The sequence below is a fragment of the Centruroides sculpturatus genome, unplaced genomic scaffold (assembly GCF_000671375.1).
Source record: "Centruroides sculpturatus isolate CEXI.00-Female unplaced genomic scaffold, Cexi_2.0 scaffold1549, whole genome shotgun sequence".
Classification (NCBI taxonomy): domain Eukaryota; kingdom Metazoa; phylum Arthropoda; class Arachnida; order Scorpiones; family Buthidae; genus Centruroides; species Centruroides sculpturatus.
This window is the reverse complement of record NW_019385872.1, coordinates 156317-173075: the sequence shown is the minus strand read 5'-3', so window position 1 is coordinate 173075 and position 16759 is coordinate 156317. Positions and strand designations below refer to the sequence as shown.

At 29.8% G+C, this 16759-nt stretch overlaps 1 protein-coding gene across 1 annotated transcript in view; it reads left to right on the top strand.

Annotated features, from left to right (window-relative positions):
* Nucleotides 1-3007: 3007 nt before the first annotated feature.
* The window catches only part of LOC111642662 (GATOR complex protein WDR24-like), a 34321-nt gene continuing 20569 nt past the window's right edge, over nucleotides 3008-16759 (top strand). The window contains exons 1-5 of the mRNA XM_023389032.1: nucleotides 3008-3220; nucleotides 10849-10972; nucleotides 12021-12137; nucleotides 13575-13652; nucleotides 15191-15335. Coding sequence (XP_023244800.1) covers nucleotides 10876-10972; nucleotides 12021-12137; nucleotides 13575-13652; nucleotides 15191-15335 — 437 coding nt within the window. The 5' untranslated portion in view covers nucleotides 3008-3220; nucleotides 10849-10875. The remainder of the gene's footprint in view (nucleotides 3221-10848; nucleotides 10973-12020; nucleotides 12138-13574; nucleotides 13653-15190; nucleotides 15336-16759) is intronic.

Sequence of the window (16759 nt, the reverse complement as noted above, 5' to 3'; positions counted from 1 at the left end):
TGCATGTAATAGTAATTTACTTGGAAAGCAACATGGAGTCCTCCATAGTTCTGAGAGTTTCGTTTCATTACCCTTTATGTGGTTTTATAAATGAAAATTTAGAAGTTGCAAAAGTGCATATTAATGCACGCGGTGATGTGTAATCTCGAGTATTTTTTGAATCGTAGCCGACATTCTAATTTTTTTGTGGCTACTTTGAATGCTCTGTCGGCAAGACAATCTATTTTCTGATTTTACGATTGGGACCTCTTCTTTAACTATTGTCTCGCATATTTTAAGATAATAGATCTGTTCATCACGATACTATCGATAGCACGGGCGCTGCCATCTTTTTCTTCCTTTCACCGTCGTACCCAAATGCCCAAGATCTATAAAAATAGATCTGGACACGTAGTGCCGTAATTAGGCAGGTGAAACAGGTGCACCCACACAGGGCCCACTTAGAAGGGGAGCCCAAAATGCATGTATTTGTTTTATTATTTTCCCAAACCTAATTAATTAAGGGGCCTAATTGCAAATTTTTGCACAGGGCACAAGAATAGCTAGTTACGGCACTGTGGACACGATCCCGACCTATTTATAATCCTTTGCGGCAGCGGCCATTTTAGGGTTTATCAATACAGTGGAACCTCGATTATCCGACTCAATTGGGGACTGGAGTTGGTCGGATAATTGAAAAGTCGGATAACCGAAAAATATGAAAAAATCCATTACTAGTGTAGTATATTATTATATCCCATGTAATTAGTATATTAGTATACTGCTATTAACCTACTTCGCGATGAAGTTTCATCGATGTTAAGCCTAACAAAAATTTTTTAAAATAATAATCGTCGCTATTGTATCGTTAAAAATTAGAAAATTAAGCCTCGTTTAAATACTGGCTCCCTTTCATGGTCGAATGAGTGTTGCCAGCTAAAACACGTAAAAATAATATTAAAGTAGCCAAGACATAGCCAAATATTGTAGCGCCACATCACTAGCGGACATTTGAAATTTGCCGACTAGGACGGTCGGATTATCGAGGCTCTACTGTAGATTATACGCTAAGCGAAGTTCCTCCGGTTATATTTAAGTGCTAAAAATGTAAAATGATGAGTTATTGTAAAAGTAATTCTTCGGATGTTAGATTACAGTATTTAGATTTCCTGCAGATAATCAAATAAAAGTAAGATGGTACAGAACTGCAGACGGGATAAATGACAGCGAACTGAACATTCTAAACTGGGTACAATTGTAGATGCGAATATCACTGTTGGGATTTTAAATTAAATTGATATAGTAGCCAAAGAGCTAATACGGTATTGTGACATGTTGCTTTTTAAATAAGTTTTGATTAATTTTAATGTCGGAGAGATATGCCGAATATTTGATTCTGATATATTCTGTTACAATTTTTATCAGATGACGCGAAAAGATATGCAGGTGTTAAGGGCATAAAAAGTGTACATAATTGTCGAAAGGATTCAAATTTAATAATGAATTGATTAATTATTAAATCCAATTTTTTTTTGTACAAATGTTTTTACAAGTTTTTATTTTGCCTTTCTAACTTGGCGCCCTCATGATTTTTACCCCTTTGCTCCAACTGCTGTATACTGCCTCTAGGTGTAGTGTATATGTCGCGGCAATGGGCGTAAATAAGGTAAAATGTGATTGGATAATATTTTGGCCGCCTTTTCGTTAGTCTGACCAATTTTTGTATGTTCGTGCTATCAACGGAATAAAGCCTACTTGGACTCATTCCTGTGTGTTTTGTTGTTTTCTTACCCCAGATTTAACAGTTTCTTTGACTGTTATATTATTACACCACTTTAAAAAATTCATAGGTGATAAAACTAATGCAACTAATTTGATTAGTTTTAATCAAGATAGCAAAAGATAAGAATACTCTTTATTTTAAACCATTTTGATCAAGTTACATAAACTTATGATTGCATAATCATTCGAAATTATTATTAGACTGACGTCTCACTGGTTTTATCACTTTTATGTAAATTTAGTTTAGTATAAAACTAACTGCTCGTACAAATTTGTTTAAAACGTGCACTATTTAAAAAGACCCAAAATGGCTGTTCCATAAGTAAGGTAACGTTCGTGACCAGATCTATTGCCGACCGAATGACCGAGCGATCAAGGTGGCAGTCTATGGCTCTGGGTGACCCGGGATCGAATCCGGACGAGTCAAGGAATCCCCAGGAATTTTTCGGGGGGTGGTCCGTTCGGATATGCCGGGCCCGGTCGCTCCATTGTGGGCATGGCCGAATTCATAATGGGTCTGTTTTAAGAGGTCCTCCTAGTGCCCACAGGGCGGAAAAAACCAGATCTATTTACAAGGTGTATAAACTTTGCAAGTGCCTACAATCAGCGGCGCACGCCCGTGATGACGGAAGTGCGAAACAACCGTTATTAACGAAAGCACTCCACATCTTTATGATCCTTTCTCCTCGATTGTGGGCCTGATCAAATTTGTGATTTTTCTAAAGAGCGGAGAGTAAAAACCCTTATGGTTTCAACTAGATCGGAAATAAGGGTCTGAATAACGAGGATCCACTGAATAAACGAAAAACATCGACTCCATAATGGGCATGGAAAAGGAGTAAGAATGTGCAGGGAGGAACGAATTTAAAAAATAAAATAGTACTATATTATACAGAAAAAAACCAAAAATATTTATTTTCATAAAATCTATTATAAGTTGATTCTAACATATTTTTACTTAATGAAATAATTCGCAAAAAAATATAATTTTTCCTATACAAATTAGTTGGCAAAAGTGATATCAAATAAACAAGATGGCGTCTTTCACGACGAAAGTGGGATTTTTTTTTATCCCGACCAAAATGAACGAAACAATACGGATCGATATAACTTCATAGTATCTCAATAATACCTAATACGATGAAAATTAAGATTGTTTTTAAAAGGGATATATTAAAATTGTTTGCAAATATGTCTACACTTTTACATTTAGAAACAAATTAGTAAATTAGTCGTCAATATTTTCCCTAATCCCAAGGAATTCAATAGCGCTCCTAACGGCGAAAATCAGAAGTATTCTTGTAATCATGATCATGAGATGTGTTTGTAAACAGCGTGGTGTAGTGTGATACTAAGCGAATTTTTCGAATGATTCGGTTCCAAGTTGACATAACAAAAAACAATGAGATTGTTAAATGATACTTAAATACATTTAATATTTAAATAAGTTATTTGTTTTGTAAGTACCGTCTCTTGAATCTCACAATTAGCGATTAATTATTATCTTATGAGTTATTAATGACCTGTTATAAAAATAAATAATGTAGAATTCCGTCTAAAATCGACTTGTACAGAGTAATCTGTGCCATGAGGGAGTTTTCATGTCTTCCAAATTTTACTTAGAAAATAAATGAGGCTGAATTAATAGTTAAGGAAAGTTAATTTTGGAATGCAAAGACTGAGAAATAAAAACAGTTTTTAGAATGAATGGTTGCGTTCGGCAGACTCGATAGTTCTGGAGCTGTTGAGTACTTTTCTGTCGAACTCCCTCTGTCTCGGAACGTTTTGGTATTTTGACTTCACATTTACTAGCGTCTTTTATTTACGCTACCTGAAACTGATAGATGATGGCTGTTGTTTGTTCCGACGCATATGTCGCTCGTCGTTCAGCAGATGTAACTATGTAACGGCTACCGATTGAAACCTCTGCTCGGTTACAACTGTTGACTCTGTTGAATGCGGCCATTTATTCAATCTTCAGTCTATCGCAGTATTAAGTTTATAATATTGGCTTTCCTGTTAGAGATTATTAGTAGGAAAAAAAGTAAGATACAGAGTAACAGTACATTATACTATACATAATAACTATTATTTAAAAAGTTAATTATCTACAGAAAAAACCAATTACAAAAATTAATAGTTCCTTACAGCTATACCTTAGAGCAATGGTCGGCAACTGGTGGTTCACAAGAAAATTTGGGTGGTCCGTGGAGAAATTTGAACATTGATCAACTGAAGGTTACTCGAAGTTATAAAAGAAATGCAAAATGCTTAGTTGCTTTTTTCACTCATTGGGGTTTTTTATTCGAATCTCAAACCAAAAACAAAATGACTGTTATCAATAAATAATGAACGATAAACAATATTGTGAGTGTGATTGTCATCCTTCGTGGAAAAGTGCAAAGATCCATAAACTTGTTTCAAACAAGCAGCAATGAACTTTAGGCTTGCATTAATTTGTTATAATTAAACATGCGAGTTTCATATTAATATAGTAAAATTGAACTTTTGTGATCATTATTCTACAGATTTTGTATTGTTTAAAAAATTGATGGTAATGGTCTGCGAATTGTGACTTTAGTGGTCTGTGAGGGGAGAAAGGTTGCCGATTGCTGCCCTAGAGAATGTGATTTTGACATGTAAAAGATTTACAAGAACTTTCAAATTGGCTTTCTTGTATTAAGGATCTTATACATCTAGCTTATTACATTTTGAAACAAAATCTTGTATGTAGCAACTTTTTAGAAAAAAAATTTAATTTTTTGTAATAATAATTAGGAATTTAAAGCTTTTGGTGAAATTGTATGTGCATAGCAACATTGAACTGAAAGAAAATGTTAATGTTGGAGTGGACAATTTTAAACTGCCTTGCAAGTAAACTTGGGATTTTTAGTGCTATTTGTCATAAATTCATGTTTGTGAAGAAAATGCATTAATAGTTCCAGTACAGAATACTCTGTATTGAAGAGGCTGTCCATAAATGATGTCTCACCTCATGGTGAGTAGTAGTAGTTGAGAATGTGATACAATGTGATGAGAGGAGAAATGATCCCTATGATATCACATTTCACATTTACCATTAATCAGTATCATATATGCTTTTTAAATAAAATATGTCACACTTAAAATACATAAAAATTTAGTTTTTGTACTTAACTTTATGTAAAAACACTAAGAGATATAACAAAAATAAATTTGCATCATATAGTTACTTTACAATGGCTAGTAACTAGAGTTACCAAACATTGGTATTTAGTATGGACAGTCCATACTTTAAAGTATCTGTAAGTGTTCGTGCTGTATTTGGAAAAAATAAACAAAATGGCCGTACTTTTCAACTGATTGTGCCATTAATAGTTAAAACATAACCAATGAGATTTAAATCTGATGAAAAGTGCTAAATTTTTTATTATTATTGTATTTGTTGGCTAGGTGGCAACATTGCACAAGCAAATGTAATGGTCTGTTACTTTGCAAATGTCTGTTACTACAATGCAAATGTCTGTTACTTTCCCCGCATTTCTTTATACAGTGCTCGAGAAGCACTTTACAGTGAACACACTGAAACTGATTTCTAATTGGCCAACACTGCTCGTGATGTCATTTTACTACACTCTGGCTGCATAAAGAAATGCAGGGTTAGAGAACGTGCACATTCATTATAACAGATTTTTTAATTTAATAATACTTGTTGTTTAAGTGGTAAAATAGTTTCCTTATATTTAAAATTGTGTTTGGTACCCCAAAGGAAAGTGTAAATTGAAATTTTATATTATATGCCTTCATTTAATTGAAAAATATTAGATTGAAAAATATAAGATTGAAAAATATGAATAAATTACTAGATTGAAAAATATGAATAAATTCCTTTTACTTTGTTTTGTTATCTGAGTACTTTTAATGCTAATCTGTTTGTATTTTGCCTTCAAATGTTGTGGTAACCCTACTGGTAACAGAATCTGTTATAACCAAAGAAAAGTGATTGGTGCAATTTCTATGACTACAATTGTGTGGAATTTACATTATCAAATTTTCAATAATTTTATGTTATAAATGACTCATCAGTTCATGCTTTTACAAATCTGAAGAGAAACAAGTATTATAATAACTAATATTATGAAATTGTTAGGTTGTTATGGAGTCTTAGATTGTCTTTATGTTTAAAATCTGTTGAGTTAAACAAGTTAATTTTGTGATCAGACTGTGATCAAAAAGTATCAGGAATGATTCATTTAAACTGCGCATGTACGAGAGGCTGCTTCATCGTATTCTTTTCTTGTTTGATGAGACATTGACATCTAGCAGCAATATGTATTTTGTCATTTTTCATTTGCAAATAAATGGTTGTTTTGCTTGTAAAGAATTGTGCTAGCAATTTTTCAAGATGTCTAGTGTAATTGAACAAAGAATGTGCATTAAATTTTGTTTTTCAACAGAATTACTCCTACAAAAACACTGGAAATGTTACAAAAAGTCTTTAGTGAAGAATATATATATATCAAAAACAAGAGTTTTCAAGTGGTACAAGATGTTCAAAGAAGGCAGAGAATGTATTGAAGATAAACCACACTCTGGTATATCATCCATTTCAACTGATGAACAAGACATTGCTTGAATCAGAGATTTGGTGCTCATTGATTATAGTTTAACAGTTAAGGACATTATTGAACATATTCCAGTATCATTTTAAAAGATCATTTGGGCTTGAGATGTGTTGTTTTTTTGAGTTGTCCCAAAAATGAACATTTTCCAAAAACAACATGTTCTAATAGCTGAAGAAATGCTTTCTGAAGGCAAATAATTCTTAAAACGCATCATTATGGGTGATGAAACATGTATCTATACTTTTCAGACTGAAACAACTCAACAATCGAGTGAATGGTTCTTGAAAGATGAAGCAAGACTGGAAAGACCACATCAAAGTCAGTCAAAAATCAAGGCCATGTTGACTGTTTTCTTTGATTGTCATTGTGTTGTGGATCATGAATTCCTTCTGACTAGCCAAGCTGCCAATAAAGAATATTTGACCATTTTATGTTGTTTGCATGAAGCAATTCATAGAAAATGACTATATTTGTGATGAGAAAACTCATGGATTTTGCACCACAATAATGCACCTGCTAACAATCATGAATTTTTGGCCAAAAATTCACAAATGGTTCTACAGGCTCCATATTTACTCAAAGACTGTTTCTTTGACTAAAATTTCCACTTTGTGGTCACTGTTTTGAGTCAATTGATGTCATAAAACAAAATTTGCTGCAGGTCCTGAAGTGATTTGATGAAAACAACTTTAAAGCATGTTTCAAGGATTGAAAAAAACATTGGCATAAGGGCATTGAAGTAGAGGGGATTACTTTAAAGGAAAAAAAATAAATTTTGATGTATAAATTCAAATCTTGTGTTTTATTGAACCATTCCCAATACTTTTTGATCACGGGTATGTGTAGAACTTCTATATCCATCTGGGCACAGGACTCTGAACCAAGCACACATTACAAGTATTTGCAATTTAAGCAGTTATTTACTATTTTAGACTTGTTAAAAATGTTTGTTGAAATTTTTTAAAGTTTACAGTTTATTTTCAGAATATTATCAAAGAAAAAAGAAATATGGAGAAATGCCACTTGATGTTTTTTAAATCTGTAGACTACGGTGTCTCTCATGGATTGGAGGGAAGCAATTTTTGAATTTGTTTGGAACACTTTAGTTTGGAATGTAATGCAGAAGGTGTTGAATGGATGGATGTTGACAATATAGACATGACTGGACAAAGCATTCCTACAGACACATATGCCTCCAACATTCTCATTGTGTTATTTGAAAAACATCTTACAAACCCATTAGAGTGAAATAACTTGCTAGCAAGTTGTAGCAAAAATAAAATTTTGGTTAATGTGCTATTGTTATGTAGTGCTTTATTTTAATAAAAGTATAAATCATTTATATTAATGTCCATTGCATAATTGATGCAGTGTGTTTGTTATAATAATTCAAAGGCTTTGTTCAGGAGTGACAACCAATGTGATATCATTTGCGAGGGAGGCTTTGTCATAATGTGACTTGAGAGGGAGGGGGATTAAAAATGTGGAATTATTCATGAAATCATTTATGGATGGTCCTAAAACTATACTATATCAGCTCATATGAAAAATATGCAGTCTCTGGTAATTGAAATCTATTTCATAGTATTTTAAAAGAAGAAAACATTGTAATGTTAAAGAGGAAAGAAAAAAATAGAAGATATTGATACTATATATAATTTAAAAATAATGTTTAAAAAAATTATTTCAATGATTTCTGATTTATCAGTATTTGTTAATTAGGACCTCAGTTAATTATTAAAATATTAAATGCTTAAAAAGCTAATCAAAAGTTAAATTTTATATTTTAATTAATATGAAAACTTTCACTGTATAATTATATATAAATATCTATAATGTTACTTAGTTATCATTTTAACTGGATAAAGTATAATTTAAACTAAAAAAGCTTAAAATCCAATGGGAAGTTTTGGAGAAATGTTTTTATTCATTTCTTAAGACTCCTTGTCATCTTCAAGTTTGAGACTCCAATTGAAAGTGTTTGTTCTTCGAAACTTCCTGCTAGATTGTAAAGCATCCATGATTTAACTTATTAGCTATCATGGACATATTTTCTTGATAAATTTATTATATATTTTAAAATATTTGTAAGTTCTAAATGATAAATCTTTTAATAAAGATTATATATTCCATTTTGTAATGTATAAAGAAAGTTTTGATATATTTCTAAACCAAGAAATATATCAAAACTTTTTTATATATATATACAAAATACAGGTAACCCCCGTATAACACGGTAGTTCTGTTCCAAAAAATTGCCGTGTTATGCGAATTCGTGTTATACGAAACAAAGAACAAATACGAAAAGGAGGGTTAGGTTCCAAAAATTAAAAAACATGCTAGTATATTTTCATAATTAAGATAAATATCTTCATTAAATTTTTTTTAAGTGATACATATTAATATAAATTAAACAATGTTTTCTTCTTCATCACTAAAAACACTATTAATTAACCGAGAGCGTTTTCTTTTTGGCAAGTTATCCTTATCCTCTGAGCATTTTTCTGCATTATCTTCAGATCCATGCTTTACCTTTTGCAAAATGTATGTAATTTTAGATTGCTTGCTTCTAGTTAAAAGGTCTTTATAAATTTCCTTATATGGTGCTAAGCACTTATGAAGAATAAAGCAAGTATGGAATAAGGGAAAAACATTCGGCAACATCAGAAGCAGAAGCGTCGCGATCTGGCAACATTGAAACAAGTTTCGAGAAGGACCACGTATATCGACAGAAGGCGAGAAGAGAAAATTTACATACTTAAGTACTAATAGTTCACGAAAATAATGATTTTCGTGAACTATTATTAGTTAAGTATGTAAAAATTGATTACATTTCCTGTTGAACGAGGGTTTTACCCAATTCTCGAACCGTGTCAGAGTGAATCCGTGCTATAAAAGTACCGTATTATACGGGGGATGGTACCAATTCTCGAACCGTGTTAGAGCGAATCCGTGCTATAGAAGTGCCGTGTTATACGGGGGTTACCTGTATAAAAACATGTTTTGTGTGTTTAAAGATATGAAAAAATATAATTTAACTATTCTAGTTTCTGTATGCTGTACATAGAGTATAGAATTTCATTAGAATAGATAATGAATATCAGTTATTAATTTTTGACTTCACCCTGTGGGTGCTAAGAATTCCTTTTAATCAAGCCCATTGCAGATTTCAGCCAGGTCTACAACAGGATGGCCAGGCAGTGAGAGATGGGGCCCAATATAAAGGACCTCCCCTCAAAAACTATGGGGTTTTCTGATTGGATTTGTTTCCAGGTTCCCAGAATAGTAGGCTGATGCCTTACCTGCTTTGCCATTTGGCAATCAATGATTGTTATGAGCAGTGATTTGTGGCATGCTTCTACTGTCCTTATGTATAGAAAGAAAGTGAATATTTTTATTAAAAAAAACAATATTTTGATAAAAATACATAAAATTAGAAGGAAATTGATGTTTGAGGAATCAATTAAAGCCATCAAATACAGGGTCTTCCAAAAAGAATTCTATCATTTTAAATTACTGTAATTTTGTTAACTATTACCTGAGAAGTATGTGATGTACATCGATTTACAGAATAAATATTTGAGTTTCATATATCATCTGTGTACAAGTGTCTTTTTGTCTGCTGCCAACTTATTAAAAAGATTTAGTATATCAAACATCAGGAGTTTTAATCCCATCCTTAATAATTTGCATACATAGATACATAATGTAAAATATTTAACTAAATATGCACATGATACATATATATTTGAAAATAAAAATTATGAAAAGTATACATTCTAGGATACTAAGTAAACTTCTTATGTTCATGGGTTTGAGTAATGAGGGCTAGAGCCTAATGTATCTGCTGAAGCCATTGGGCAGACTTTTTGATCTAATTGGGACTCACATTTAATCCCAGAGTGACAGACTGATACCTTTACTATTCTGTCTGACCATCTTCATTTTCATATATATGCACATATTATAGATCCAATTTTTTTTAATAGAAAAATGATATATTTAGTTAACTTTTAACCACCTCAAATATGCAATATTTGTATCAAACTTATCATATAAATTTGTTTTATATGCATAACATAAAATGCCTTCTCTGTTGTGGAGTTGCCATTTTTTGTTTACGGCACTTCCTAGAGGCAGTAGACAAAAAGATGTTCGAATGCAGATGGTAGATGAAACTAGAATATTTACTCTATAAATTAATGTACAATACATACTTCTCAGAGAATAATTAACATAATTAGAGTAAAATAAAGTGGTAGAATTCTTTTTGAAAGACCCTGTATGTTTGTTCAGAAAATACTATGGTATTAATGTTAGTGACATTTTAAGCTGAATAAACCACTTTTGTTAAATATTGAATATTTAATTACTTCTAACTGTAGATTATTTAAGAATCAATATTTATAATATGGTTTTTAATAGCATGACTAAATTTGTTAAGAGCATATTAATAAATTAATTTATAAATTCTTTATTTCAGAACACATGACTGAAAAATTTATTCAATATGTCTGCAAAAACTATGTCCATTACTCTCGATCAGCCAGCAAATGCATTAGCAGCCAACAAAGATTCAGCACAAGTGGCAGTTGCAGGAAGAAATGGTTATTATATTTAAAAAATTTTATTAAAAAGATTTAGTATATCAAACATCAGGAGTTTTAATCCCATCCTTAATAATTTGCATACATAGATACATAATGTAAAATATTTAACTAAATATGCACATGATACATATATATTTGAAAATAAAAATTATGAAAAGTATACATTCTAGGATACTAAGTAAACTTCTTATGTTCATGGGTTTGAGTAATGAGGGCTAGAGCCTAATGTATCTGCTGAAGCCATTGGGCAGACTTTTTGATCTAATTGGGACTCACATTTAATCCCAGAGTGGCAGACTGATACCTTTACTATTCTGTCTGACCATCTTCATTTTCATATATATGCACATATTATAGATCCAATTTTTTTTAATAGAAAAATGATATATTTAGTTAACTTTTAACCACCTCAAATATGCAATATTTGTATCAAACTTATCATATAAATTTGTTTTATACTTGACATCTATTGTACATTTTTCCTCTTTATCTAACAACATATGATACATTCAGGGGCACCCACTGAGCTTTAATGGTATACAGATTGGTGAATATTGTTAATTGATTAAGATTCAGTTAATAACACCTATGTCTACTAATGAGCATTGCTTGTAGTGGGTTGTTTGCTATAGTTGCATACAGTATTACCATTCAAACAATCCGTAAGGAAATTCAAAGAGAACACTGTCAAAATCTTAGCCTATTCAGTATAATGGTTGTGAATAAATGCATTTAATGATTGTCTAGTTATAACTGATCATTTATTATGCTCTCCTTATAAAATGTTTACCATATATAAAACACCCAAACTTTATGTTTCTTAGATTTGTTAATTAGCAAATTTCCAGTAAATTATTCAAGTTTAACATAAAGATTTTTAAAAGTAAAAATGAATTTTGTTTCTTTCTTTCTTTAGTTTTCATTATTGTAATTTTACATAAGAACCAATAAAATTTAGTCATTTTTTAAAAATATTTCTTAATAAATGTGTGTTTATTATAATAACAAGTAATTTAATAAAATTATATATTATTTTTATTAACAGTGTTTAAAGTTTTCAATATTGAAGATGACGAATTCACTGAATGTCTCAACTTAAGAGTAGGAAAAAATCTCAATCTTAACTTCAGTTGTGTTGATGTTGCTTGGAATCCTATAGAAGGTGAGACTTTTAATTTCTTCTGGGCTCGATTTTAATTTATGCTGAGTGATCAAATGAAAGGAAAATTTGTGAGAAATAGCTTAAGGAGTTTGTCAATGCTGTTCATTGGTGACTTCACACTGATTTATCACAAAGCACAAATTTTCTAGTTTAATATTAGCTTTATTTTTATTTAAATTAAGAGCTGATATTAAATTCTTGTGCCTCTGTCTTTAAACATTTCAATTTTGGTTATATATTATCCACGTAGACCTTGTTTATAAATAGGATTTATTACTAGAAATATCTTACTTTAGAGTCTTTGTAGTGAAAAGTTACTTAAAGAAGATAAATTATTGAAAATTAATATGCAAATTATTGTAAATCATCTTTACTTAGAGAGTTTTTGCTTACAAACTTTTTAATAAATTGTCCGCAGGGTTCATGGGAAAAAAGTTGTCATGAACAAAATGTTATTTGAAGAAAGCAAGATTTGGTCATGCTTAGAAGCAAATTCAATGAACATCTCATGAAACTGGGTTATCTTATGGTTCTGTTCATTCAACCATGAAAATAATTAATTGTCAGTCTTACAAAGTAAGAGTTGTCGTTGAAATTTATATTTATATATTTACTTTATTTTACTCTATGTATTCATTTACAGTTTCAAATATTATTCCTCAAGAACATATAAATAAATGTTTAAGATTCAAATGTTTTTTGCAATGCAAAGCAGGCCAGACAAACATAGCACTGTTGTCTGACTCATGGTGTTGCCAAACTCTTTGAAAGTTTTGATTTCATTTGATCACTCAGTATAAAGAAAATTATGGAAAGAGTTATTTTTATATATAAAGTAATAAAATGTCATTTAATCATGCTTCTCATGGCACCAGCCAGACCTGCAGGAGGATTTTCATGTTTAAGGAATGGAGATTGACATATTTAAATTGATCCACTTCTGAAAATTATCAAGCTCATTCAAACTTGAACCTAGGTCCACAGAGTGACAGACTGGTGCCTTCATCAACCAGATGACTACAGTAATAGTCTTGATCATCTGGTCAGTCTAGGAGACAATGCAGAAATTTAGTATTTATAACAGAACCATGCCAGTGTAAAGGATTGAATAATAAAATGCAATATTAATATAATATCTTGTTTTAATTAAACATAAATTGAGTAGGACTCTTAATTTCTGCAGTGAAATAATTTTCTGAACCTAATAAATACATTTTATTAAGGAATGTAAAATCAGTATTAATTAATTGGAAATTAATATTGTTAATATAAAATACAAAATACTGATGTGTCTAAATTATTGAATTTTTTTAACTTGATTGAAAATTTCTGATTAAACCTACTTTTTTTATACTAGTAGAAAGCAGTTGTAATAAACTCTTCCTTTTTTCCCGTTTTACCATAACTTAATAGTTTATTCTTTAAATATTTTCTTAGATAACGTACTGGCAACTGCAGCTTCTAATGGAGCAGTTGTTACTTGGAATTTGAATAAGAATTCAAGATCAAAACAAGGTTAGATATATTTTTAAATTTAAAAATGAAGTAATTGAATGGAAATATATGTTACATAAATTTTGTTATAATTTTATATAATGCAATTTAAGTATTGTTGATATTTATACAACAAAATGTGAATCTGTCCTAACAGCATGTCAGTCAGATTCAGTTCACATGAACATCTTATATACTACTATATATCTAAATTTACAAATTTCTTTTTAGCTAATTTTATTTTATTTCCATGATTTTTTCCTGTTGAAGAGTTGTTCTGATGAATGATGGTTCTCCAATGGTTACAATTTGCTTCTCTCAGATTTCATCTTGTCCAATCAATCCCTGATGTTTCTAATCCATGTTATGTGAAGTTTTCCTCTTCCTTTTCCTTTAGAGCTCTTAATTATTCATTAAATTGTAATAAGTTTAGTTTGTAATTTGACACATGTTTTCAGTCTTACACAAGATATGCTTCAGGTCAACATATGTATATTTTATATATTATTTTTATACATTAAAATTATTTACTGGATTATAAAGGTTTTATTTGGTGTACTTAATCATCAATCCAGTTTTTAAGAAGAAGGCAATTTCATTATTTTTTAATTCAATAAAAATGGAAAAAGTAAAAATTGAGGGATGGCCTTATGACATTGCCAAGTAATTTTGTAATAAAATATTTATGCATTCTGTCTCTTCTTCATAATTTGTAAACCAAGTGATTTTGGTACAGATCTTCTATTCCGGAATGAATTAAGAAAGAAGTGACAGAACACATATAATTCAAATTGCAATAAAATAATTAAAATATATAAGAATAAATATCTAGTAAATTTTTATTACATACTTAATTTTTTTGATTTTTTAATGTAACAATTAAACCTGTGATATAATATCCATTGTTTTTTAAAATAAACTGTAGTGTATATAAAACTTAATGAATGTTTATAGTCATTATTATAATTAATGTAATAGAATCATATTAATTTCACTATAAAAGATCATAAATTATATTTTAACAGTATCACATAAAAGATTAAACAGAAATTCAAGATTTTCATTTGTTTACATTTCTCCATAAAAAAATTAGTAAAATTTTTAAAATATTTTTTGAAATAATTTACTTTCAGTCAGATCCTTTAGTTGATAACATGTTAATTTATTATTAACTCCCAAATTTATAAGTTACAACATGTTTTTCTTCTGATATGTAGGAAAGTTTAACTTTGATATTTGACTTTCCTGTTGATTTCTGGAGCAAATTATGTCAAATATACAACACACTTTTTGTACTTTGTCATATTTCTTCATATTTTCCATCACTTTTGGTGTGCCAGCTGCATTATGGGGAGTTACTTTGAATCTACCATTTTAGTGATAATTATACTCAAATCTTTTTTGCTTCTTTCATTTTTAAATTTGATTGTTTAGTTAAATTTATATAATTGTAAACATGGATCCATACTTCCAAATATTAATGATTTAAATCTTTTCAAATATTTTCTTATTTTTGTTTTTACCATTTAAAATAAAATTACTGTAACTTTTTTTTACAGACATTGTTTATCAAGACCATAAAAGAACAGTAAATAAAGTATGTTTCCATCCAACAGAACCCTACATATTAATTAGTGGATCACAAGATGGTACCATGAAATTATTTGATCTTAGAAAGAAAGATGTTGCTAGTACATTTTATAGGTTATTAAAAATTTACTTTTTAAGAAAATTAATTAATATAAAATTATAAATTATAGTATTAGTTATTTATTATCAAGTATATTACATGCTAAGTATTATAAAAGCTAATAAAAATAATATAGAAAATTTAAAATTATTCTCATGAATATGAGTAAAATATCAAGTAAAATTGGACTGCAGATAAGAATTTTGAAAGTTTGTAAAACGTATTTTTTTTAATGTTTGAATTATTTAAAATCATTAAAAATAGCTTTAAACTAGAAAGGAAAAGCAATAAAATGATTGTCTTTTTCGTGTTTAAAATAAAAGTTTGTGTGAAATTAAAATTTTTCATAATATACATATATAAACTTCCACTATTGTTGTTTTTACCTAAAGCCAATCAATCTACCAGATTATTTGGTTATTTTAAAGCTAATTTTACTAATTAAATAAATAGTAATTTGACTAGAAGTAGGCAGTTTTGCTTGATAAATTTCTTGATAAATTTAATAATTATAAATTAATTAATTTGTAATTTTAATTTAGAAAGATTTAGAAGAAAAGAATCGGCCTGGAGTGAGACTCAAATCACAGTTCTTGCATACCCTGCAGATGCATTACCAATTACACTACCTGGACATCTGTCTGATCTGGTATATCTGCACAACATGCAGGGGTTTCAGTCCTGTTCCAGGCCAATTCTTTTCTTCTAGAACTTTCTAAAATAAAATTAACAATTAATTTATTTATAATTATTCAATTTATCAAGATATAGTGATCTATCTATCTACCTGTAGTCAAATTATTGTTTATTTAATTATTAAAATTAGCCTTAAACTGGTTTAATAATCTGGTAGCTCATTTGGCTTTATACGTAATAACCAAAAATCCACAACTGTATATAATTTCAAGAAAAAGAAAACCAATTTTAAGTTATATTGGATTTATAAGCTCTGGCACAAATGTATAAAAACAATTAGATTACCATGCCAAGATAATATCCATTAAATTACTAAAAAACTACTGTCTCTTGGCATTAAAATACTTTTTATTAATATGAGCACTTTCAACATTTTTATTAATGTCATCTTCAGGTAAAGAACATAGTTTTGGAACAATTCAGTTTTAATAAAAGGACATATTCAATCACATATTCAAAATGGAAAACATATTTTGGAATATAATGTTAAATAAATTTAAACTAACATAATTACAGTAATAACATGCACATAGAGACAAATTAATATGGATATAATTAATAATAATAATAATAACTCTCCCGTGGTCACCACCTGGTCGTGGTGGGAGAGCCCAGTAATTTTACTGAACCATAGGGCAATGCAGGCTGGAGCACAAGCTCCTGGTAGGGACACCCATGCCAGTAAGGTCTATGGGGAGAAATGAAGCTAAGAGTGACCACACACCCACATTCTGTGGAGATA